At 36.7% G+C, this 27750-nt stretch overlaps 1 protein-coding gene, 1 long non-coding RNA gene and 1 other non-coding gene across 4 annotated transcripts in view; 2 read left to right on the plus strand and 1 right to left on the minus strand.

Annotated features, from left to right (window-relative positions):
• Positions 1 to 13724, minus strand: part of Tbc1d23 (TBC1 domain family member 23) — a 61038-nt gene extending 47314 nt beyond the window's left edge. Inside the window, exon 1 of one of the 2 annotated variants that reach the window (XM_047564490.1) lies at positions 13486 to 13724. In XM_047564490.1, the coding sequence (XP_047420446.1) occupies positions 13486 to 13538 (53 nt within the window). In that variant the 5' untranslated portion in view covers positions 13539 to 13724. The remainder of the gene's footprint in view (positions 1 to 13485) is intronic. The other variant, XM_047564489.1, reaches the window with a different exon arrangement.
• On the plus strand, positions 10972 to 11045 carry Trnaa-cgc (transfer RNA alanine (anticodon CGC)). The gene has a single exon. It is a non-coding gene; the product is annotated as a tRNA-Ala (tRNA).
• A 637-nt stretch (positions 13725 to 14361) lies between the features above and the next one.
• On the plus strand, positions 14362 to 18778 carry LOC124993437 (uncharacterized). The gene is made up of 3 exons (XR_007110308.1): positions 14362 to 14415; positions 14938 to 15029; positions 17773 to 18778. It is a non-coding gene; the product is annotated as an uncharacterized LOC124993437 (long non-coding RNA).
• The last annotated feature ends 8972 nt before the right edge of the window (positions 18779 to 27750 follow it).

A 27750-nucleotide genomic window follows, 5' to 3' on the forward strand; every position in this document is an offset into this window, starting at 1 on the left:
GTCTTGTGCATGTGAGCAGGCACTCTACCAGCTGAGCTATATCCCCAGTTACTCAACTTTTTCATGCCTTGGTTTTTGTAACACAGTCAGGAAGTTGTAAATTCCTGCCACATGATTCTAATCAGTTGTCTTCTTTGTGAATGAGACTTCTTGGGAAAACAGAACAAACTTTATGATACCACCATGAATTCATCATCTTCTCATTGGTACCTAGTATTTGGGTACCAATACTGCCTGAAAGTCTCTTGAATTCATTACTTTCTTTACACCCCTTGCCCAGCCACTTTACCTCAGGTCACTTCTGACTTCCTTGATTTCAATAACAGAGAATGTCCTTTTTCTGACTTCAAAGAGAAAATACAGGCCAGCAGGCTTCTCTTCCCTTTGATCTCAACCCCCTCCAAAACCAAACATCAGCACTGTCATTCAGACATCAACTCCTTTCCAGTATTCACAGGAGCAAGGTGTCCTTTCCCTACTTTAAGACTGGTAACTTCAGCTGGTTCTTATTTTCCCCCAAAATACCCTTGGAGTCACGTGTCATCACTTGTCACCTCTCTCCAATTTTCCATTTCTCTTTTTCTGCAGGCTTTCCTCTGAACTATTATGTTCAAATATCATCATTATGAACAACATCAACAACTGCAACCAAAAAAAACTCCAAACTTTCCTTTTACATCCAGCCACCAAACTCTTGACCATCTCTTTCACAGCAGAGCTTTTTGAAAGAATTCTTGACAATATATGCCATCTTTTCTCCCTCATCTTATACCCATCTCCTCACTCTCTTGCCTACCCCATCACTTCTTTTCCCTTTTTGACATCTACACTCCATAGGAACCCCTCTTCCTATCATCCCCAATCTTCCTTCCTAATAATCATTCTAAAACACTTAAGGTAGGATGTTTTCTGAAATGGAAAACAAATGTTTAATTCATGAAGCCTCAGTCTATCAACTAAACTAAGTCAACTTCACTAGTTCTGAAAATTCTTAAAATCTTTTTTCTGTAATTATAAAAACAATGAAAGATTATAATAATAATTCAAAAGGACTACATAAGACCTATAATATATATAATCGCTCTACACTTAAATTCAGAATATAAAGAATTAGCTGGGCAAGGTGGCACATAGCTGTAATTCCAGCAACTTAGAAGGCTGAGGCAAGAGGATTCCAAGTTTAAAGCCAGTCTCAGCAACTTAGACACTGTCAAAAGTTAAAAATTAAAAAGAGGGGCTGGGGTCAATGCTCAGTACCACATAAAAATAAATAAATAAAGGTATTGTATCCATCTACAACTAAAATAAATAAATAAATAAAAAGAACTGGGGATATAGTACATTGGTAAAACATGCCTGGGTTCAATCTCTAGAACCAAGGGAGGAAGCAAGGAAGGACGGACACAGACTTAATTGCCAATTTTTTTTTTTTTTTAATGTAGTATCTTACCAGTAGAGTAGAGGAAGGAGAGAAGAGGAGGGGAAGGAAAAACGACATGGGACTAAAATGAAGCAAACTGAATTCCATTCACATATGCTTATGTCAAAATGAACCCAACCATTAGGTATGACCATAATGCACTAATAAAAGCATTTAAAAGTATGGTGTCTTGGAGTGATCAGAATCTAAGATAGATTGTTTTCTTAAAATAGAAATACAAAAGCTGCATTATTGGGAAATCAGTAATGGCCCAAAGCCTGCTATGTAAACATCTTAAATATGTTATTTCTATTGCATACGATATTGTTCAAACCTGAATCTACTAAATACAGTTAAGAGAAAAAAAAAATGGACACAGGAATCTTTACTGAAACTATTTCTAGTGCTAAAAAGTATAGGGTAATATAGCCTGTGATTATTATTTTCCTTACCTCAAATATTTCCACCTTTATGTATTCAAAAGTTCCTATACATAACCAACTCCCCTAACAAAGTCATTTTTCTTTCCTTCCTTCTCTTTACAGTTCAACTAAATGAAAACAGTAATTTCCAAACATCTCCACTTGCTCTCTCTTCATTCACTCAAAACTTCCATCATTCAAGCCTGGTGCAGTAATCCCAGCAGCTGGGAAGGCTGAGACAGGAGGATCAAAAGTTCAGAGCCAGCCTCGGCAAAATCAAGGAAATAAGAAACTTAGTGAGACCCTGTCTCTAAATAAAATACAAAACAGGGCTGGGGATGTGGGTCAGTGATAAAGCACCCCTGGGTTCAATTCCTGGTACAAAAAAAAAAAAAAAAAAAACCTCCATCATTCTACTAAATTGTTTCAAGAAGTCATTAGTCATCAATCAACAACACTCTGAAAAGTTTTACTCTCTTCTTAAAACATTCTCCTTCAGATTCTCCTCTACTTTCATAACTCATACTCCAAATTCTTTCTTTCCCTAACATAATTTTATTCAAACCTTCAATAAATATGCATTGAGCACCTACTACACACCAGCCACTGTGATGCTTTGGGAATGTAGCAGTAAAGAAAATGTCCACACCCTCTCGTGGTTGGGATGCTAGACAGCTATTCCAAGGTTATATAAATTTATAAATATATAAATTCCAAGTACTATTATATATGTAATGTCAAACAGAGGTGGAAGCAGCTCTTTCTGGAGTGCAGTCCACTCGGATTTGTTTAGAATGTAAACCACTGGGAGCATGGATTTAACCATGACAGATCAGATTGTCTGTATATATATCATAACCAAATGCAAGTCTCTGACCAATTACTCAAAATTCTAAAAATGACTAACCAACTAGTTGCATGCACTAGCGAATTATGTGACAGTGAGTACGCAGTGGCAAGCTACACATGTAGAGTTGTGGTTTCATGGCTTAATTTGTGACCTCCACATTTCTGGGTATTTTTTAATACCCAGGTTGTGAGACATCAGTACCAAAGCTTTGTCTGAACTTATTTTGCTAGTATTATTAGCACGCTACTACAATTTACTACCATATCCAAATTCCTTAATTAATCCCTGAATATTTTGTGACATTGTTAGAACTGAAAATAGGACAACTTTGTTACAGATTCATTTGTACAGTATATATGGGTGGAACTGAATTATCACACTGCATTCCAATACTGTGTAACTTGTTATTTTTAAATACCAATCTTAAACCATTAAAACTTTCTTAAGTATTTCAACAAATAGTATGACAGCACATTCGGAAAAGATCTTACACTTACAGTGTTTTGAGAGTATTATTTAATTGCAAAATTCTGAGTTATCTCAATTTGTGTCAGAATCAGATAAAACTCTTACAAGTATTTTATTGATTATATATTTGCCTATGTTATTTTCCTCTTTAAAAAGTTTCTACCCTTTGTTTTGAATCATAAAAGTGATATATAGGGGTTGGGGAGATAGCTCAGTCGGTAGAGTGCTTGCCTTGCAGGCACAAGGCCCTGGGTTCGATCCCCAGCACCGCAAAAAAAAAAAAAAAAAAAAAAAAAAAAAAAAAAAAAAAAAAAATGATATATAAAATGGTGTATTCACCCCACTCACTGGCTTTAAAAATTTAGTGAACTTTTATTAAGATCAGATCCAAAAAACAGCTTTCGGATATTCCCTTATCAAATAATATAATCCTCTCCACAATTTGTGTTTTAACCAGGTTATTGTGCCAAGTAAAGATGGTAATAAATCTGGTCCTTTTAGTTTGACAAACCAAACAAACACGAGAGCTGCAATATTTCATCACTGTGCAAGATGCCTATTGTTTATTCTGTAACCACTGTAAACTACTAAAATTAATAAAAGATACAGAAGCTTTAAGTCTTTTTCATAGACATTTTTTACCCAAGAACCATATAGGTCAAACTGTAGGAATGGTATCAATATTGTCTCTTCCTCTACTAAGAAAAAACTCAGGAGCTATTGTCTAAGTAAAAAACAAAACAAAACAAAAAGCAAAAGAAAACAAAAGGTAACTACATGTACAATTATACAACAGATTTTCTGTAATACTTTGCCTACAAAATTGAAGACTAATTTCTCCACTAAGAAGCTTAATCAAGCACAAGGTCCTGGGTTCAATCCCCAGTACCACCCAAAAAAAAAAAAAAAAAAAAAAAAAAGAAGCAGTTAATCTCAGAGGGCTGTAATCCTTGCCTCTTTCATGTTTTCTCAAGACAAAATTCCTCAACACTGTGAATTCACAGCAATTTCTTTTTTTTTTCCTTCCTTTTTTTTTTTTGTGGGGGAGGGAACTGGAGATTAGACCCAGGGGCACGTCCCCAATTCTTTTTTTTTTCTTTTTTAAAAAATTTGTTCTAATAAGTTATACATGACAGTAGAATGCATTTTGATTCACTGTACACGAATGGAGCACAACTTTTCATCTCTCTGGTAATACATAATGCAGAGTCACACCATTCGTGTAATCCTACACATATATAGGGTAATAATGTCACTCTCATTCTACCACCTTTCCCATTCCCATCCCCACTCCCCTCCCATCACTCCCCACTCCCCAATCCAAAGTTCTTTCATTCTTCTCTTGCCCCCCAATCCCATTATGAATCAGCATCCACATATCAGAGAAAACATTTGGCCTTTGGTTGTTTGGGATTGGCTTATCTCACTTAGCATGATATTTTCCCACTCCATTCATTTACTAGCAAATGACATAATTTTATTCTCCTTTAAGGCTGAGTAATATTCCATTGTGTATATATATATATATCAGTTTCTTTATCCATTCATCTATTGAAGGACATCTAGGTTTACAGTTTAGTTATTGTGAATTGAGCTGCTATAAACATTGATGTGGTTGCCTAGCTATAGGGTGCTGATCTTAAGTCCTTTGGGTATAGACCGAGGAGTGGGAGACTGGGATAGCTGGGTCAAATGGTGGTTCCATTCCAAGTTTTCTAGCAAAATGAAACTAAACACCTATCTCTCACTCTGCATAAAACTCAACTCAAAATGCATCAAGGACCTTGGAATTAGACCAGAGACCCTGCACCGAATAGAAGAAAAAGTAGGTCCAAATCTTCATCATGTTGGCTTAGGACCAGACTTTCTTAACATGACTCCCAAAGCACAAATAAAAGCAGGAATCAATAATTGGGATAGTCAAACTAAAAAGCTTTTTCTCAGCAAAGGAAACAATCAACAACGTAATGAGAGAGGTCTCTACAGAGTGGGAGAAAATCTTTTGCCACACACTTCAGATAGAGCACTAGTCTCCAGAATCTATAAAGAACTCAAAAAACTTTACACCAAAAATACAAATAACCCAATCAACAAATGGGCTAAGAAAATGAACAGACACTTCACAGAAGATCTACAAGCAATCAACAGATATGTGAAAAAATGTTCAACATCTCTAGTAATAAGAGAAATGCAAATCAAGACTACCCTGATTCCATCTCACCCCAATTAGAATGGCGATTATCAAGAATACAAGCAACAATAGGTGCTGGCGAGGATGTGGGGGGAGAAAAGTATACTCATACATTACTAGTGGGGTTGCAAATTAGTGCAGCCACTCTGGAAAGCAGTGTGGAGATTCCTTAGAAAACTTGGAATGGAACCACCATTTGACCCAGCTGTCCCACTCCTTGGTCTATACCTGTTACAGCTGCTCAATTAACAGTAGCTAGATTGTGGAACCAACCTAGATGTCCTTCAATTGATGAATTGATAAAGAAACTGTGGTACATATACACAATGGAATAGTACTCAGCCATAAAGAAGAATAAAATTATGGCATCTGCAGGCAAATGGATGAAGTTGGAGAATATCATGCTAAGTGAGATAAGCCAATCCCAAAAGACCAAAGGCCAAATGATCTCTCTGATGAGCGGATGATGATACATAATGGGGGGGTGGAAGGGAGGCAAGAAGGGGGAAGGATGGATTGTACAGAGGAAAAAGAGGGGTAGGGGCGGGGGGAAGGAAAAATAACAGAACAAGACAAACATCATTACCCTATGTACATGTATGATTACACAAATGGTGCGACTCTACTTCGTGTACAACCAGAGAAACAACAGTTGTACCCCACTTGTGTACAATGAATCAAAATAAATTTTTTAAAAAACGAAAGAAAGAAATTAAAAAACAGCTTAGAAGATGGAAAGATCTCCCATGTTCTTGGATAGGCAGAATTAACAATGTCAAATTGGCCATACTACCAAAAATGTTACACAGATTCAATGCATTTCCAATTAAAATCCCAACATCTTTCCTCACAGAAATAGAGAAAGCAATCATGAAATTCATTTGCAAAAATAAGAGACCCAGAATAGCGAGAGCAATCCTTAGCAAGAAAAGTGAAGCAGGAGGTATCGTAATATCAGACCTTTTCATCTTTTGTTTTGAGACAGGGTCTTGCTTAGTTGCTTAGGATGTCACTAAGTTGCTGAGGTTACCCTCAAACTGGTGACCCTTCTGTCTCAGCCTCCTGAGCCTCTGGGATTATAGGCATGTGCCACTGAAACTGGCACTCTGCAGTACTTTTTAAAGTACAGAGAAATTTATCTGTTTTTTTCAATGTTTTTCTATCAACACAGTTTATTTGGAAACTAGAGTATATCCTTTGCATAAAACAAAGGATGGGATTAAAAACAGCAGAAGTTGGACAGAGATACTACCTATGACAGTTACAAATTTCCACTTTATCCAAAGTATAATGATATTAAAAAAAACACTAATATTCCTCTTCTTGAAAACACCCTTTTGAAAAACAAAGGAACTACTGCAAATGAAGTGACAACACTTTGTAATATCTGGGCAATTCTTTTCAAGAGTACTTTTACAATTCGGATTTTTTAAACCTGGATTCCAACCATTAATAAAGATTTGACTGATAAAAGAGGACCTCATTTACTTTGATTGGTAGCTAAATCTAAACTAAATTAACAAAGCACAGAGTTTCTGTTTTTCAATTACCCACTGATATGAAATGGATACAACATCTTATATATTACTTTTATAATGCAAAACAAAGGCTAGAAACTTTTTAGAGGAAAATAACACATAAGAATTATTTTTAAAGCAATTTTTTATTTCTCCAGTATCACTAGATAAAAACAACAGAAAATTACTGAGCTAAGGTCATTTAAAAAGTATAATTGCTTACATGTTGTAAATATTACTCCCAAGTCAAAATTAACTAATTCAATTTAATATATATTATATAGACATACATTAATGTTATAAATTCATATTTATGTAACATATAAATACATCTGTTGATATATTATATTAAGTAAATATATATTCTAGACGAAGTATGTAACCATAATATCTTAAAATTTAAAAAACTAATTTATGTGATTCCCGGCAAGGATATGATAACAGAGTATTATGAAAACAAAAGTGGTAAAAAGGTATAGTACACAATACAATGAGTCATGAATTGTACCTTTTCATGGATGCAAGAGTGTCAATGTGCTACACAGCTCTTACATATCCTTATGGCCTCTAGGCACTACAGATACCCAATACACAGATATGCTCAACAACATAGATTTTTAATAGTGTTTCCCAAAACACATGATTGAACAGATGATTAAAACATTTTTACTTGGCTTTCTCTAAGTGTCTGTTAAAGTAAAATAAACAATATATATGAAATCAACTTTAGAAAGAGTACAGGGCTTAGTGGAAGGAGTCATGCACTTAAACATCAAATCTTCTGCTAAGTGGATTTGTTATATGACTACTCTTAAGTCTGACTTCTCATTTCCCATAGGGCACTAACCATAATTCGTAACTTAACTTTCTCATTGAGTTGCTGTAAAATCCAGATGAGTTTATATATAAAACATTATATATAAGGGTTAAGTTCTTTTGCAAATGTACAGTGTTCACTTATATTTCCTTGCTAAAGTTATTAAATGCCACTGTAACAACTAGTTTATGAAATGACTACTTTAAATAAGAAAAGAAACACACACCACAACATTTCCACCCAACTATGAAATGCTGTGTCAACTAAAGGAAAAAACTAACTTTCAAGAAAACCTTCAATAAAAAGGATGAAGACCTGAAATAAATTATTTAATTAGTCATCATTTTCTTTGTTTGGGTTAAAAGTCAAGGCAAATCCTTAAAAACTTAACATATAATCTATTTTAGCAAATGGTTTTTTAAGTGACTTATTTACTATTTTTTTGCACAAGAAATAATTTGATCTTATGATCAAACTGCTATCCGTTTGTAAGTCTCAATTTTAAATAAGTAACTCAAACACTGCCCCTTTATCAATTGTGTACTAAAATCCTGTTCTATTCTGCTAGAGCATGTAATTTCCAAAAACACTGGTATTTAGATATCTTCTGCAGCTACTTTCAAATATTATTCCCAGTGATAAAATGAAGAAAAAATTTAAGTGTCCAAACAAAGCAATAGGATGTAGAGTTCCAGTAAACTGTTTCAAATTTTTCCTAAAACCTTACACAGCAGCTTGAATATAACCAGCATTCAGTGAATGTTTGCTGAGCTATGAATGCTTTGCAAACTATTTTGCTTTTTGATACATAAGAGAGGGCATTGTCTTAAAGTAAAATTCACACTTCAGCATTATTCAGCAGAAGTGCTTTGTCAAGCATATTTTATCAATTCTGTTCAGAAGACTCCTACTCATAAATTCATTGTCTATTGCAGTGCTCTAGAATTATCTGAACTGCCTCATTAAATGTATTCATGAAATGTACTTGTTCTTTTTCTGCAGTGAGTACATACAGATGAAAATGAATTAACTGAAATACATTTTTTTTTTTTTTTTGGTAGTACTAGGGATCGAACCCAGGGCCTTGTGCTTGCAAGGCAAGCATTCTACCGACAGCTATCTCCCCAGCACCGATTTTTTTAATGTTAAAAAATGTATTTCTATGGGCTGGGGAGATAGCTCAGTCGGTAGAGTGCTTGCCTTGCAAGCATGAGGCCCTGGGTTCGATCCCCAGCACCCAAAAAAATAAAACAATAAATAAAATCAATTACTCAACCTAACTTGTGAATTACTAATCCTAACTTGTGAATTATTAAAACATCTATAGGAAACAAAAATCAGAGAGGTGATTATTTAAGTACCTCTAAAAAGTAAAATCTGAATTATAATTAAGAGTTTAATGTAAATAGCATAAACAAAACAACTCATCTTCAATTCTCATCTTTGCACATCCTCTAATTATATGTTACAAAATCAAACAGCTGTCACTAACACCTAATTTAAGAAATAATAAATATATTTTATCTTCTTTTCCCTTTTTTTGTTTATTTTTGTTATTGCTTGTTTGTCTTCAGATCAAGTTCTGCTATACAGCCCTGGCCTGCAAGTCCTAGGTTCAAGTGATCCTCCTGCCTCAGTCTTCCAAGTAGCTGGGATTATAGGCTTGTGTCACTGCATCCTGCTTTCCTTCATTTTTTCCCTAAGGTAATACCTAGCCTTCAAAAGCTGTCATTGTTGTTAAACAGAAGGTTCCTCTCTGTTTCGTATTAAATGTATTTATCATGTCTAAAATTGCAATCATCCAGTCCTTAAATGATATTTTACATCTTTCCTCATATTTTAGTACTTATAAAGCAGGGAGCACTGAGAGTACCATTTACAGAGTACACAGAACTTTTTAAAAGAACCTATTATTCTCAAAATCCTAGTCACATCTCAAATTAACAACAGAAGCTTCTTTATAGAATTAATCCTTTTTCAATTTTAAGAAAAGTTGAGCAATAACTTTAGAGTAAAATAGAATTATGAAATAAAAGAGAATACTGAGTAAAATTTTTAAAGAAGTTCAAATACCAAGTTATACAATCAAATTTTTTAAAATTATGACTTAAGATCATTTTAAAAAAATATTTCAGAAGACTCAAGAAATGAGAATATATGTACAAATACAAGGCTGTTCTCTTTAATACCAAGAAAAGTATTACCAATCTTTGAATTCTAACAATTTATCATTGTTTGACTTTATAAATCAAGATTCTCTTAACTTATATTAATTTTAAAAATTAAATTTAAATTTCAAACTAACTATAAACACTTTTAAAAGGATTTCACCATACACGGCTAGAGTTCTAGAAAGCTAAAGAGCTTAGGCAGTTTGTGATCACCTAAACTTTCCATAGGAAATGACCATTATACCAGCAGACAATCAGTTCACAAAACCACTGAAGTCAGGAAATTCGTATGAAATAACAGCTTGGTATGCTATTGTACATGAGTATACAAAAGTCTGCATTCATTCATGCATAAATTCAATTTAACATTTATTAAACGACCTGCTATCAGTCACTGCCTTGAAAGGTTCACTATCTAAAGAGCAATGATAAGTCATGTATTTAGATAAATTACAGTATTACATGATAAGTGATATATAAATTACTCTGACCTACTCATGCTGAGAAATATATCATTCAGTACCTTGCTGACATGTGATACATGAACTAGCAGAATTAGTATTACCAGAAGCTAGTTAGAAATACAGAATCTCAGATCCCACTCAAAATTCACTGAATCAGAATGTGCATTTTAATAATCTCCCAAAATAATTCCAATTTAACTTTTGGGAAACAGTAATTTAGAACAAAACTGAAAAATCAGTAAATAAGTAAAAATAATATCAGAGAGTCCATGTACTTTTAGAACTTCAAGTGCCATCCTGAACCTTTCAAAAAACTATACACAATTTTAACAAGTTCAACTATCTAGTTTCATAGATTAGGAACAAATACCAATGATAAGAAAGAAAAGAGGGAAAACTTACAAAAAGAAGTTTCAAACAGTAAAGACTGTACTACATGGGGGGTCATTTAATAGCAACAACCTGCCGTATTTGCATAACTAGAGAACTGAAGGTCTCAGGGTATTACCACAGCCCAAGAGTAACTGATGTTCTCAAATGTACCTTCTGTAACTAGATCGGAAATTCCTTGAGGACCAGGACCTAGTTTTATTATTACACACTTAACATTTGTAGCTGTATGACCCTTATCATTAAGATGAGTTTGGGGGCTGGGGATATAGCTCAGCTGGTAGAGTGTTTGCCTCGCAAGCACAAGGCCCTGGGTTCAATCCCCAGTACCGCAAAAAAAAAAAAAAAAAAAAAAAAAGATGAGTTTGGGTTAGGTGGTAAGATATATTAATACCTTTCAGACAACTTTCCATCTGACAAAGTTAAATAAAAACATGTCAGTTAAAAATATTTACTCTTTTCGTAAAACAAAGAGTAAAGTGTCCCCATTCTGTAAGAATCTATTCACCAATCACTAAGAGAAGAGGTTGTATGGAACCTATGACTCCCAATCCCAAGGTGTTTCTTAACTATTCAGATCCACACCTGGGGGCCTGGTGAGGGAAGAAAACAAACACAGATTAGAGGGGAATGAAAGGAGAATAGAAATCACAGAAAATCATCTCAGGGATCCCCCTTTCATGAAAATAAAACAAGCAAAAAGGGAAAACCACACAAATAACATACTAACTCTAGAAAAGAATAAACACTACCTGTAGAAACCATTCACTCCAGATCCCTTGTCTAGAACCAGACAATTGCTTGCAATTCTAACCTAAGAACTTCCCTAAAAGGCTTTAACTCCAGAAGCATTTCCCCTTATGGCCCTCAACATCAGTAGACTGTAGTCAATTTATAATACCATCCATTCTTCCAAAACAGCAAACTTCAGGCAATAACCAGCTAGGTCACTTTCGTTTTGCAATGTCTATATCACTGATTTTTAAAAGGTTCCTATACTGATTAAAAATTTCCTCGATATTTTTCCAGACCTATTATTCTACAATTTCTCTTTAATCATTTGGTTCTAGATACTACTCTGGGGGGAGGTGGGGCCGTTCTTTTGCCCTTGTTTGCCATTAATCCAGAGGACTTTCCCATTTCTTAATCTGACTCTGTTCTACCCAATATTTTAGCCACTAGCCACAGGCAAACATTTAGCATTTGAAATGTGTCTGGACCAAACTGAGATGTAGGCTAAATGTAAATTGTACACTGGATTTTGAAGGCTTGGGTCAAAAAATGATGCGAAAAAAAATTTTTAGCAATGATTCTATTATGAAAGATATTGATATCATACTAAACAAAGTAGATTATTAAAACTAATTTCCACTGTTTCTTTTTAGTCTTTAATGAGACTAATAGTAATATTCTAAATTACACATTATTGGACAGAAATAATGTAAACTATTTAAATTCTTTTTGGACAGAACTGATGTAAATCCCATTCATTCTTCAAAGTATGATTCAAACACCACTGCTTCCACAAAGTTTTCCCCATGACTCCAAGTGGAAGTGATTTCTGCCCCCTCTGATAACACTTCTATTCACACACCAAAGAATGAGATTAATTTTACTTGTTACTTAGTGTGCCTATCACAGTTCCCCAACTCCAAAAAAAGCAAACTGAAGAAAGAAGCTACATTTAGGTTATCCTAAGTATTCCTCCTACACCTCTTAGAGAATACAAGTACAAAGGTAATGTTTGATGTCTGCTGAGAGCTGAATTTCTCAATTACCATATTATCTATCCCTTTCAACTATTTCCATTTTTTCTCTAGGATTAAAGTAATGTCTATCAATGTTTTCTATGATTTTTAGGTAAACAAAGTGTCGGTGGGTTGTACAAATATAATATGAACAAGAAAATCCAAAAATAATGTGTGTAAAAATTACACAAGCCTCTAAAGGTTCCTTTAAAGAAAATTATGCTAGGGAGTACTGTACTGGGAATAACAACCATTTCAAAAGTAGGAGAGTTTCCCAAAGATTAATGACACTAGGTGAGTAATGCCTACCAAAACATTATTGGAGTTCCTCCCCAAAGTCATAGCTACAAATCAAGTAAGCATGCAAAGTGTTTGGAGCAGCAAGAATAAAGTCCCACACTGATTCAAAGACATGAAATCAAGCTGTGAGAAAACTGACGAAAGAAAAAAAACAACCTATTTAAAAGAGACAAATGACAGAAACTGTTGGAAGACGAAACGAGATTTTAAGAAAATAATAACAAAGAACGGAGGATAGAAAAATATCTCAAATGTGGAGAAGGAATCCTTTCTGAGCATATCTATCTCAACCTCTGAACCCTCAGGGAAAGGTCGTAATGGTAATTTAAAAAGGGCTTTTCTCCAACTGATATTCTAGTTCCTTAGATTGTATCCAAGAAACTTCCTTGTTAACCAGCCTACTCCAACTCCCGCAGCCAGAGACACTGGCCAAACCAGCCCTGAAGCCACTCTTCCAACACATTTTTGAGGCTGGAGACTAAGTAGGGACCAGACTGAGGCCGAGCAACTGGACCACACTCCTCTCAAGTCTGGCCCCAACCCCTCGGGCAGGACCCGGCAGCGAGTAGAGAACCGAACGGCAGAGGGGGCGGGGCAGGGCACCAGACTTCGCCAGGACGGGTCTTTTTTGTTCCGTGTCGGCGCCACCCGGTGCCTTAGGGACAAGCGGGTTGGTGAGAAGAAAGAATAAGGAGCCAGTGGGAAGCAGTCCTGAGTTCTCACTCACCAGCTGTCGCAGCTCGTCGTAGGCAGTGGCAGGACCTCTTCTCCTTCCGCCATTGCTGTTGACGTCCACGTCACTTTGCCGAAAAGTGGACCTGGCGCCGAGACAGTCTCCGAGAGCTAACGTCGTAAAAGGTCTTCGGAAGTCCGGAACTGAGCCTCTTCGGAGCGAAAGAAAGAGGGAGGAGGCAAGGGGCAGGAGGAACGTATCGTCACGACGTCCCGAGGGCGAAAGGCAGCGTCAGGCTCTGGAGGGTGGAGACTTGGTGGAGACAGCCACACCAAAGACTACGAGTCCCAGGATGCCACGCGGTCCGACGAACGGAGTGGGCGGAGCCTTGTGGGGAAGCTTGTTGCAGTAGGAAGCCAATGAGTGTCCAGCGTCGCTGCTTGGCGTCCACTTAGCTTCTTCCTTCCAACTTCGAGTCGAACTTAAGAGTTAAGAGTCTTGACCTAGTGTAGAGAGGAAGGGAAGTAGGAATTCACACCGGGAAAGTGGGCATAAAAGGAGACTCACATTGCAGTAATTTACTAGTGTAAGAACTACATTTGAGGAAAAAGTAGGATATAAGAAAAATCAGACTACCCCTATTTGTGGGACCACGTCAAAAATACAAATGGAGGTCTGCATACTTTATATCTGAATATTTAAAAGTTATTAAAACAAGCTAAATAGTAAGGAAAATTTAAAAATACCTTCTAACAGCTTGGAAGGTCAAGTTAAACTTTAAAATTCTGGAACTGTAATTCCTTTCAAGGAGAGTTACCGAGATTCTTCCTTTCCCACCCCACGTCCCCTTTACCTGGACCTCTACGTGCAAGCTCCACCCACATCACCAGTACTGCCAAAACCCCTCCCTCAGCTACCCTTGACTACTGCAGAGGACCTTAAGATGGCGCACACAAAGGGGGATGAACCTAAGAAAATACTTTTGTAAGCCCTGGAAACAATGATGAATAGAACTGCATGTAACAATATGAATAAATTCATTTGTCAATTCGATAAATTTATTGACCGACTACCATATGCTAGACACCATTCTAGGTGTGTGGAATACATTAATAAGACAGAATATAAACTAAATTAAATCCTAATCTTCACTTTGGAAAAAAAAAAAGTGGGCAAAACGTGTTACAGACGGATGGTGTTATTCATATCTGGTGTTAAAAACAAGACAGTATATTATGAATAGATGTATATGTGCTTTTTTAAAAATATATTTCGTTTGGACGTTGATAGACCTTTATTTTATTCATTTATTCATATGTTGTGCTGAGAATCGAACCCAGTGCCTCACACATGCTCGGCAAGCGCTCTAGCACTGAGTCCAACCCCAGCCCTGTATATGTGCTTTTCAAAATGCAGGATGATATATAGGAAAACAGGAATAATGGCAGTTACATTTGAAGTGAGGAGGAAATAGCTTTAAGTAATTTTTTTTTTTTTTTTTCTTAGAGATGGAGACTGGCTGTGTTACCAAGCTGACCTTCACTCTAGGCAGGCATGAAATTCCTGGGATCAAGTGCCCTTCTGCTTCTGCCTCTCAGGTACCTAGAATTATAGGTGTCACCACCATGACCAGCTTAAAATTTTAATGTTTTATTTTTTAAGAGCTGAGAAGTGACTACATAAATAGATTTCTGGTGTCCCTCATATAATCTGTATTTCACTATCTAAAATGTTTTATAATTTTATAACCAAAAATGCATTCCCTCTCTTTCCAAAAGGAACATAATATAATACAGAGATGCAAGTTATCACTTCACTTCCAAGCCCCAGATCCCTGAGTGAGCCTTCATTAGGGAAAATTCCTTTTAACCCCTAAATGAGAATTCAGATGCCTATTATCAAAATAAATAAATAAAAAAGGTATGAATTATCAAATTATCCTAACATTCAGGACCTCTGCTTAGTCCCTTAGGTTGTGCCAGTAGGTTTTCAGAAGCTTTCCTGAAATGGGTTACAAACTATTTGGACAGTGATGTGACAAGTAGTTGTCCACAGGTTAGAGTGATTTTAATCCTCAACTGTAATTCGGTTTTTTTGTTTGTTTGTTTTGTTTGTTTTTGCAGTGCTGGAGATTGAACCTAGGGCCTTGTGCTTGACAGGCAAGCATTCTACCAACTGAGCTATATCCCCAGCCCTGTAATTCATTTTAAATGTAATCAAATTAGTGACTGCCTTATAATCTGGTAAAAATAAAATTATGCTATTAAAAATATTTCAGTTGACATTTTTAAGCAGTTCTTTATTCTGTAAAAGTAAAATCAAAATTTCTGATTTTAGTGAATTAAAGTGTTTTGAATGAAATTGTAAAAAAGAAACATAAAATATTGTTCATCTATTATATGGTGTGTGGTGCCACAAAATTATGTAACTGATATTATTTGTAAGTACTTAATTCATACTATGACATGTAGTAGATTATCAATAAATATTTGTTAAATGAACAAAGGGATTTTTTGAAGTATTTTTGAAATGGATGAACTCATTCACCAATATAGAAATGACTGGTTGGAAACAGAGACAAGTAGGATTATGAACTTATCTGTGTGGTCATGGTTGTTATATTAGTGTAATAGGGTTTTCTTCTTGCTGGCCCTCAAACTTCTAGGTTCAACTGATTCTTTTGCCTGAACCCCCCAAATAGCTGGGATAACAGGCACATGCCACTGTGCCTGACTTCTTCATTTTTCATAATATTATCATAGCATTTGTTAGAGATGATCATAACTCTGATCAGTTATTCCGTATTCATGCAACCTTTTCATGACTTTGGTGCATGAATAGGTAGGTAATAATAAAGGTATTAAAAAATAATAATAAAGGTATTAATAAAGACCTAGTAAGATGTACTAATTTATTTCTGTATAATGAATTACCACAAAACTTAATTACTTAAAAGAATGAACACTTATTATGTCAAAATTTCAGTGTATCAGGAATTTAGAAGCAGCTTAGGTGGATGCTCTGATTCAGAGTCTTTTTAAGTCACCATCAAGATATTTGCCAATACTGTAGTCATGCAATCAACTGAAGGCTTCACTGAAGCTGAAAGTGTGATTCACTCCGTGATCACTCACTCACATGCTTGACAAATTGGGGTTAGCTGTTGGCAGGAGGCCTCAGGTTCTTCCCAATGAGTCTCTCAAAGGTTTTCTCAAATGTCCTCCTGACATGGTGACTATCTTCCCCCAGAGTAAGAGTCAACAGAAATCAACCTAAGAACTATAATGTTTGTTTGTTTGGTTTTTTTAATGACTTAGCCTCAGATCTCACCCCATCATTTCTGCATTATCCTTTGGTTAGCTCCATTTGATGTGGGAGGGAGCTTTACAGAGGCTTGAATACTGAAAGATGAGAATCATTGAAGGCCATCCCACAGGCTGACTGCCGCCTGAGGCAGCACTAAATAAATCCTTCACATTCTTAATTATTCAATCAAATTTTCCCTAAGATCCCTGCTCATATCATTTCTACCCTCTTGAGTTCTACCTCCTCTGAATTTGTGAAGGCAAGTCCTCTCATCTGGGCACTGAACTACACAACATTTTGTATTCTTTAACTCTGAGAATGATAACCATTTTTAAGTTCTTTCGTAGACTCCACCAAATGCAGACCTGAACATATAGATGGAGGCCACATTTTCTTGTTAAATAACAAAATATTGATTTTTGTTTCTATAGATATTATGTGAGAGTTTCAGAATTCTAAACTTTTCCCAGAAATTTTCCTTTTTATCTTCGAAGGATAAATGTTTTCATAATTATCAAAATTATCTCAGTTATTTGTAACCTCAAAATTCCATCAGTAGTTGCATTCCAAGGTTCTTTAAACTGTTGAAGTCTAACATTTAATTTAATGGTGAACAAAACCAAGTTAATTCCCATTCACAGAAGACAAGTGAACAGTTGGCAGCAATTTCAACATCTGCTTTTAGTTCATTTAAAAGTGTTGAGAAGACGGTGATAAAAAGAACTGGAAACCATAATATTTTTCCATTATCCTTCTAGTAGTTGTCTTTGCTAATTAGGTTGAGTCTTAATAGGTTATGTAGATGAACCCAAAATAAACATTTGGATAGCAATTGACCCATTGTTGAGTTTGGAATGTTTGTGCTTTAATGTGGGGGCCTATTTCACCCTTTCCTCATTCCACATTTGTTCCCAAATGTTCCAGACAAAAGGCTGGTTAAGTCATTCCTGGTTGGAAACAGGGGTAATAAACAGTATGTTAGACAGAACTAGACAGAGTTTTTATTCTTATTTATTTGTTTTTTCTTTGATACAGGTCTTGCTGTGCTACCCAGGCTGACTTCAAACTCCTGGAATCAAGCAATCCTCCCTCCTCAGTCTCCCAAGTAGTTGAAACTATAGACGTGTGCAACCATGCCTTCTTTTGGACATAGTTTTAAAACTTCTTGCATTTTTTGAATTAATATCCTAAGGACACACACACACACACACACACACACACACACACACACACACACTTAAACAGTGTCCTTTAGACAACAACAGTGCTGCGTAATCTGTTTTCATTCGTCTCATACACTTGTACTTACTTCTCCTTTCAAGTATATGTCTTGCCAAATAAAATAGGAAGGAACCATCTAAGGTAACTGGATGGAAATGCATGACACATGTTTTTAACAATGTATTTTAAAAATATAATTTACAATTTCTATAAATGCATTATCTACAGACTGATATTTACTGAATTTCTACAGATTTCATATTAAACTATATAGTTTATCGTTGTCATTTCAATACTCCAAATTCACATGGAAAGAATACAAAATTTAAAAGATGAATTCTTAAGATATCATGAATATTAAAGTGACTAGAGATGCAAAAGTATCCCAAAGTTTAGATAAAGAAGTTCTTCTCTGTAATTTTGTTCTCACTTTTTTTCTGGTCAATAACAACTAGTCCTGTTGTTAATTCCCATCTGTAAACTGATAACCCCTATGTCTTTATTTCCAAACCTGGCCTTTCTTTTGCACTCTGCAGCTGTAAATCCAGTCATCTACCTGGTGTTGACACCTGAATGACCCATAAACACTAAGTACTTGACATTTCCAAAATCAAACTCAATTTGTCTACCTACCCCTGCACTACCTGACATTTCTATAGAGTTGAAGACTTACATCATAATTCCAGTCACATAAACCAGAAACTTCGGCATTATTCTAACTTCTTTCCCTCTCCTTCCCATGAATTTTTGCCTCCCTCAATATTTTTCAAGTTTCCTCTTTATCCTTGCAGTTTTTCTCTAGGTTTTACTCCTTATTATGTTTTTTTTAATTTTATTTTTAGATATTGATGGACCTTTATTTTATTCATTTATTTATATGTGGTGCTGAGAATCAAATGCAGTGCCTCACACATGCTAGGCAAGTGCTGTACCACTGAGCCACAACCCCAGTCTCAAATTCTTTTTTGTTGTTGTTGTTGTTGTTGATGGACCTTTATTTTATTTATTTGTATGTGGTGCTAAGAATCAAACGCAGTGCCTCACACATGCTAGGCAAGCGCTCTACCACTGAGCCACAACCCCATCCCCTTCTTACTATGTTTTGCATAAAGGGATTCCTAAATTATTCTCTAATCTGCTTCCACTCTTCTCCCCAACATAGCCTCTACTCCAGGGATTCAAATATGCAACCCTCAGGCTCAACTTACTTAGCAGTGTTGTTCATTTGTTTGTTTGTTTGTTTACAGTGTTAGGAATCAAATGATGCAGGACCTTGTGCATGCTAGGCAAGCCCTTTACTACCAGTTAGCTACATCCCAAGCCCTTGTTTTTAATCACTTGAATGTCTTTATTCACTTTTCAGTTGTCTCTTGTAATATTCCCCATCACTTGAAACCAGACTTCAATCTACACATTTGGTACTTGCTTGGTCCTCAGAGATATTTGAATTTGTGCTTCTCTATTCTTACTTTCTTTTTTCTCCTCTTTCTCCCTTTCCTCCTCCCCCTTTTATTTTGTGGTGGTGGAGATTGAACACTTGAACGGAGGGGCACTTCACCACTGAGCTACATCCTCAGCAACCCCTCAAACTTTTTTGAGACAGGGTCTTGCTAAATTGCCCAGGCTGGACTCTTCCTTCTGCCTCAGCCTTATGAGTAGCTGATATCAGAGGTATGAGCCACCACTTCTGGCTTACTGTACACTTTTCTAAAGTGAAAATTACCTAAAACCCTTCAATGATTTGCCATGCCAATGAAAGACTGTCTATATTCCTTATCACTGATACAATACACTTATAATCCGGCTCATCAAGTACTTTCCCATCTTTTCTTATAACCTTCACTTTAGCTATTCTATTGGCCCCAAATAAATCCTGCTGCACCATGACTTTATGTCTTTGCTAAAGCTTATGTCCTTTTCTTTGTCACATTCAACTAACTCACCACTACTAGTTGCTTCTAGCCATATGTGTTGAAGAGGACTTTCTGTGTAACCCTCTCCCCCAAGCAAATTTACTCATTTCCGCCTTTTGGTATCTACCACTACCCCTTAAATATATCTCAATTAAAGCATTTATCAACTTTATTTTCATTATGTGTTTATATTTTTGTTTTTTTCCATTAAGCTTAAGACCTTTGGGATCATATTAACATATCTTTACATTTCCAATGTCTGCATAGTACTTGATACAAAACAGTAATTTGCTGTGTGAATGAATAAATGAATGGAATATAACACTATACTGTAAATACTTATAGAGAATTAACTATATTCCAGACATTATTCTAAGCACCTAAATTAACTCATTTAACCCTCCTAATCCCTATAGTTTAGCAATGAGTGAATATGAAATCTGACTTCAAGTAAATCAAATAGGCAAGTAGTTTTCTATTTTCATGACTTATGATGAATCTCTTTAGTAATAGAAATGATTGCCATACTGGGGTTAAATAAGAAAAATAAATTAATGAAGACATATGAATCTTGAGGAAGAGGGAAGGCATTACTTTAGAGTCCTTATTTAATTGTCACAAGTAGGTGCAATTGCTGAAAAATCCTAATTGGATGTTTGTGTTTCCATTTAATGCAATCTTTACTGGCAAAGGCAGAATCTTGAGTCATCATTTTTAGCCTCAAGCAAAATAATTTCCTTCTGCCATGAAAATATTTCCTAAAATTATTTGCTAGGCACAGGGGTACATGCCTATAACCATAGCTACTTTAGGCAGGAGGATCACACATTCAATGCCAGTCTTAGCAACTCAGCAAGACTCTATTTCAAAGTAAAATAAAAAGGGGCCTGTATGTATCTCAGAGGTAGAACACTCTTGGGTTCAATTTCCAGTATAGCAATATGTGTGTGTGTGCATGTGTGTTTGTACAAAGTAGTTGGTGATAATCTATTAGTAGAGAGAAAGCATATATTCATATATGATGATAATGTGATAATGCTTAAATTTTGCCTAGTCATAGTCTTTTCAATGTCCTTTGAGTCCCTACATAATCTGCAACCCTAATACTTCTTCTACTTGGAAATTTTTCCAAGATACCTTTATGTCTGACTGGCATAGATAGCATTCAGATAGACAAAAATATGGGAAAGAACTTCAGAGATTGTTGTGAATGATGCAGAAAAGCTCCAGGTATGTTGGTGGTTGGCAGAGGGGACCAGTCTGACTGGAGAGAAGAGTTCCTCTACCCACATGATGGGAAGAGACACCTCAATCAAGATCTGGTAGGGAATGGACAGCCATTGAAGGGCAGAGCCATATGGTCTGAGGAGAGTTTTACAAAGATGAAGGCGGCAATGAGTTCACGTAGATCTGAAGTAGAAGAAACCAGAGACGGAGAGGTCAGGAAGGAGACTATAGGGTCCTAAATTAGGATAATGGTCACAGAGCTGAAAGAAAAGTAAGGAAAGTGAAAAATAGATTATCAGAGATACTGTTCCTGATTAGATATGAGAGACAAATAGGGACAGGAGGGTCTTCCAGATACTAGACCTCAGGAAGAGTATCTGTTGGGAACAGAAGTGTGGTGGAATGGAGTGCATTAGGCAGTTGGAAGGCTCAGACAGTGGATTAGGTGTAAGGGTATGAATCATGAAAAATTCCAATTCTAGTTTTTTGGTTTTTTTGAGGGGTGGGATTGAACTCAGGGGCACTCTATCACTGAGCCACATCCCCAGCCCTATTTTTTTTTTTTTTTTTTGTATTTTATTTAGAGACAGTGTCTCACTGAGTTGCTCAATGCCTCACTTTTGCTGAGGCAAATGTTCTCACAATGGAGGGGTAGACTAAAGAATTCTCACTGATGTACTGCTTAGCTTGCAATGACAAAATTTTTTTTTTTTTTGCGGTGCTGGGGATCGAACTCAGGGCCTTGTGCTTGAGAGGCAAGCACTCTACCAACTGAGCTATCTCTCCAGCCCAATGACAAAATTTTTAAAAAGTGGTTCCTAAATGTCAAGTCAACGAATGGCTCATCTATACACTCAAATACTATGTGGATGATAAAACAGAATGAGGTAAAGCTGTGTACGTTGACATACAACGATTTTTTTTATGACATTAAATTTAAAAAGCAAGTTGCAGGGACTGGGATTGTGGCTTAGTGTTAGAGTACTCCTCTTACATGTGTGAGACACTGGGTTCTATCCTCAGCACCACATAAAAAATAAATAAAGGTATTATGTCCACCTAACTAAAAAAAATTTTTTTAAAAAGCAAGTTGCATAAAGGTATGTATAGTATGGTCTCATTTTTCCTTTAAAAAATTGGACATGCAGGGCCGGAAGCAGTGGCGCACACCTGAAATCCCAGAGGCAAGGAGGATCTCCAGTTCAAAGTCAGCCTCAGCAAAAGAGAGGCACTAAGCAATTCAGTGAGACTCTGTCTCTAAAAAACATAGACCAAATAGGGCTGGGGATGTGGCTTAGTGGTTGTCCCTGAGTTCAATCCCTTGGATAAAAAAAAAATGGACATGCATATAGAAAGATCTGAAAGAATGTATGTGGTAGTTTTTGATGAGTAGGATTTGGGAGGACATTCATTTTATATATCTATAAGTTGTTTAAAATTTTTTCCTAATGAATACGTGTTAGGTTTATAATGAGAATAAAACACTGGAAAACTCTCTTCAGAAAAATGAGAATTTTAGAAAAACCACTTGCAAATTCTAAGGATGTCATCACTGATACTAAAGATGAAATAGTGAACACAGGTCAGAGCAAAGCAGAAAAGTATGCTATGATCTTAATTGTGTGTGAGAGAGAGTAGAATGTGGTATGTATGTATGTGAAGGCAAACAGACAAGGCCCTGTCTAGTTTGGCACCTCCTGAACATTCTGGTCCCTTCTCAAAGCACATCCCATTCCCCCTCACACTGACCTCCTCTGTATCCCTTGAATAAGCCATGCTGTCTCCCAACACGTGACCTTTGTACATACTCTCCCTGTTGCAGACCCGACACACACCCCAAACATACACCTAGCATCTAGTTACCTGATGCTTATGTCAGACCTCTGCTCAATTGCCACTTCCTCCAGGAGGTGCCAAGGAAGCCTTTTGGGACATGGCAGCCCCCTTTTTTATATGTGTCTTTAGATACACTCCGTGTGATTTGAATACATTAATTAATCAAGCAATTAAAAACAGGAAATGAAAACCCCTATCTCTCACCCTGTACAAAACTCAACTCAAAATGGATCAAGGACCTCGGAATCAGACCAGAGACCCTTCATCTTATAGAAGAAAAAGTAGGTCCAAATCTTCAACATGTCGTCTTAGGATCAGACTTCCTTAATACGACTCCCATAGCACAAGAAATAAAAGCAAGAATCAACAACTGGGATAGATTCAAACTAAAAGCTTTCTCTCAGCAAAGGAAACTATCAGTAATGTGAAGAGAGAGCCTACAGAGTGGGAGAATATCTTTGCCACTCATACTTCAGATACAGCACTAATTTCCAGAATATAAAAAGAAAAAACACTACACCAAGAATACAAATAATCCAATCAACAAATGGGCTAAGGAAATGAACAGACACTTCACAGAAGAAGATGTACAAGCAATCAACAGATATATGAAAAAATGTTCAACATCTCTAGTAATAAGAGAAATGCAAATCAAAACTACCCTAAGATTCCATCTCACCCCAATTAGAATGTGATTATCAAGAACACAAGCAACAATAGTTGTTGGCGAGGATGTGGGGAAAAAGGTACACTCATCCATTGCTGGTGGGGATGCAAATTAGTGCAGCCACTCTAGAAAGCAGTATGGAGATTCCTCAGAAAGCCTGGAATGGAACCACCATTTGACCCAGCTATCCCACTCCTTGGCCTATACCCAAAGGACTTAAAATCAGCATACTACAGAGATACAGCCACATCAATGTTCATAACTGCTCAATTCACCATAGCCAGATTGTGGAACCAACCTAGATGTCCTTCGATTGATGAAAGGATAAAGAAACTGTGGTATATATATATATATAATGGAATATTACTCAGCCATAAAGAATGATAAAATTATGGCATTTGCAGGCAAATGGATGAAATTGGAGAATATCATGCTAAGTGAGATAAACTAATCTCAAATGATCTCACTGATAAGCGGATGATGATCTCACTGATAAGCGGATGATGACACGTAATGGGGGATGGGAGGGGGTCAAGAATGGAGGAAGGAAGGACTGTATAGAGGGAAAAGAGGGATGGAGGGGTGGGAGGTAGGGAAAAATAACAGAATGAATCAAACAACATTACCCTATGTAAATTTATGATTACACAAATGGTATGCCTTGACTCCATGTACAAACAGAAACAACATGTATCCCATTTGTTTACAATAAAAAAAAAACAGGAAATGAGAAGGAAAGCATAGAGAGATTAATACTTGAATGGTTTTCATATTTTAAAACATTTCTTCTTGATCTAAGTGGACTTTTCTACTTTGAATTTTACTTATGGTTCTTTGTAGATGTTTCTCTTGTGAGACTGTAAGAGAACCTTGAAATCATGTCTAGGTTGTGTACTCCTCCAGTGTTGTCATACCATCTCACTTCGGACAAGTTTCTTTGAATAGGCATTTGTTGAACACTTTAGCAAGTCCAAGTTCTGTTTGAGGCTCTAAAGGAAATGACCTTATCTACCTACTGCCTCTCCAACTTTTATCTCTCTAGTCTCTTATTTAGCACAAGTTCAGCTCACCATTGTGTTTTTCAATCTTCTGAGCATTATAATAATCCAGGAAAGTTTAAAACACACACACACACACACACACACACATACACACACACATACACACACACACACAGCTTCTGACTCTGCTGGACTAGGATCAGACCAAAACACAGGTATGTTTCACAAGTTCCATAGGAACCCTGACGTGTAGGCAGCTTTGAGCATTACTGACCTAGACTAACCTCAAAGCAGAAAGTGTATCTGGACAGCACTAGACTTCTGGAAACCAAAGCTTTACTGGGTCTACTAGAACCAATCCTAAAACTGATTTTTAAGATAGTGGCAGACGAGCTTCATTCACGAAGGTAGAAACTGAAGGTGGAAAGCCATAAATTGCCTGCAATTAAGGCTAATGATTTTGGATCAGAGCACCTGGTTTTAGGAATTAATTTGATTACTTGGAAAGCTGGTTTAGGAACTGTTACTCAAGGAGAAGAACAGATCAAATGCCTTGGGGACCGGGAAAGAATCTGCTCTCTGTCACTCGTGTGTCTCAAAGATTTTAAGAACAAGCAAAGATTATTCTAGGAGTTTAATGTACAGCGAACCTAAAGCCCTGAAAGGTGCAGACTTTATTTTTTGACATAGTCCAGCTGTCAGGACTCCTGATTCCCAAACTCTAGAGGTCATCACTAACTAAAGAGGTTATCATCACTTGAGGAGATACTGAAGCAGGACGCCTGATCCCTAGTCCTCACTTGGTCATGAGCCAAACAGAGGGGTGGATCTACTTAAATCACTTTCTCAGGGTCTCGGTTTCCTCAGATAATGTAAATTGAACTAGATGTTCTCTGGGACCCTTCAACTTTAACAAGTGACACTAGGTGGCACTCATGTAACTCCAGTGGGGAGCAGTTGGAGCAAGTTGGCTGCCACCCTCTATCTTTCAAAAGACTCAGGAACCTGCCAGGGACACCTTGGGAAATAATGCAGTTTTAGGACTCCTTTTAGAAGTATGTTGTATTTTACAAGCTCCTTTCATTAATTAAGTATTTCTGGTTTCATGTTCTTCCCCTTTCTATTATCTCAAATTTTTAAATATTGAACAAAAATCTTTCTAGGGTTTAGCTACACCTGTGATGTTTGTGTGAGGTAAAAATGTGTACTAAACTCTCCCAGTCACATGTGACTGCATGAGAAACTTTTAAAAGAAGTGATATCCACTGTCTCAACACTGAACTTCAAGCAGATGGAATTCTTTCCCACGATGAGCTGTCCATTGTCTGCCACTACGTGTGGTCAGCCAAATATGGTTGTCCTTCAAATCCTTGTTCTCCAAAGCCGGTTTGGAGTTCCTGAAGTTCCCAGGGAAATTTTTTCTGGTCCAGGTTCATTTCAGGAATCCAGTCTGGTTCACTCTGTTTCCAGAATTCAACTCAGAGGTGAGAGAGTTGGAAGCCTCCATGGTCAAATGTAGTCCCAAAGATGACAGTTTCTTCATCAGCAGAAGTCATCCAAGTCACCTATCAGATTTTTCCTTCTAGCAAAGACCATAGGACTAGCAGCTGAGGATTTAGCAACCAAAATAAACACAGAAGAACTAATTTTATAGTCTAACTCTTTGAAATCTGAAAAATAAAAAGTTCTGTATTGTTAATTCATTTTAAGAGTAGGAGGTGGATATTGACTTCAGGACCTCTAAGTTGCATGAAGTTTCCTGGGTTGGAACACTCTCAACTTCAGACCTATGGGTGGGGTGCAATGTGGTGGTAGGTTTAGGATAAGGGATTAAATATACATATAAACACACACACACACACACACACACACACACACACACACAACTAGAAATATCTAAAGCCAAAATAATAACCCCATAATAAAATAATATGGGTGATCATTTGTGCACATTTCAAATTTTATTTAAGACCATGATTTTAACAGTTGCACAAGGGGTCAGTGGACCAAAAACCTATAAAGAATAAAAAATAAAGACTGTGATTTTGTTTTGCAAATTATCATTTAAAAAGAAAAAGAAGAAAAGTAAGTGATCCACAGGTTTTAACAAAGAAATAGTTCTTTATAAATTACCTTGATTGTGGTAAAATAGCTAGTGTGATTTCAAAAGAGCTCTGTAGTGCTTCCCTGGGATGTGCAAAGAGTTTGGTCTGATCCCTTGATAGCAAAGGAACACCTGAAAGGCTTCTATTAACATTATTAAGATTGTCCTCGACCTGCCCAAGAGAAACTATAAAATGAAAGCAGGATAAAATTTTTAAAGATGAGATATAATTCTCTTTTTAATCAAAACATAATGAATTCAGCATGTGATTGCCTTTCTCTACTATAATTTTTTCTTTAACCTTTCATCCTCATGCCAATTCTATAAAGCTTGGCAGACACTCAATGTGACTTCCTTTAGTGACTTTTGTTGTTGTTCATCATTCTTTTTAACATCCCCAAGGTAAAGAAAACTAGGTTCAGAAAAGATGTGGAAGAAGGTTCTAATCCAGTTTTGGCACAAATGAGTTTTGTAAGAGCTGTGAAGTTACAGTGTTCTAGGTTTCTGTTTCAAAGAATGGTGCTCTTACTAACTCTGCTACCTGGATTATTATAAGGATGAAATAAGGTAATGTATGTGACAGGACATAAAATTCTATAGGCAGGTTCTTCAGGAAGCAGATGGTGGGATGGAGTTAGAGGTGAAAAGGTTTTGGGGGAGAGCAGGCAGGAATGAGCAGGAGGGTGCTTTGTCTGCTAGCCCAGCAGGGAGCATCCAGCAAAGTTGACCAGTCCCAGGGGTCTGTGGCCACCTCCTGTGCCCTTGTGTCCCTCAGTCCTTGACCAGGGGATGCCCCATGAAGAATGCAACCTCAGCTCCAACACAGCAGATCTGGAAGGAGCTAACACCTGGAGGCTATCAGCTAGCCACCTTCTCAAAGCTGAGTAAGAAGTTCTTTCTTGAAAAGGGGCATCTGGGTGGTAGCACCTCTCATATCCTCCACAATTGGCAGACGTGGGGTCACTTGAGACAAGATCACAAGGCCAGATCACGAGTTCCTTTTCTCTGACTATAAACTTTTGCTCTTTCCTACCTCTGTGACCC

This window comes from Sciurus carolinensis, chromosome 9, assembly GCF_902686445.1.
Source record: "Sciurus carolinensis chromosome 9, mSciCar1.2, whole genome shotgun sequence".
Lineage (NCBI taxonomy): Eukaryota > Metazoa > Chordata > Mammalia > Rodentia > Sciuridae > Sciurus > Sciurus carolinensis.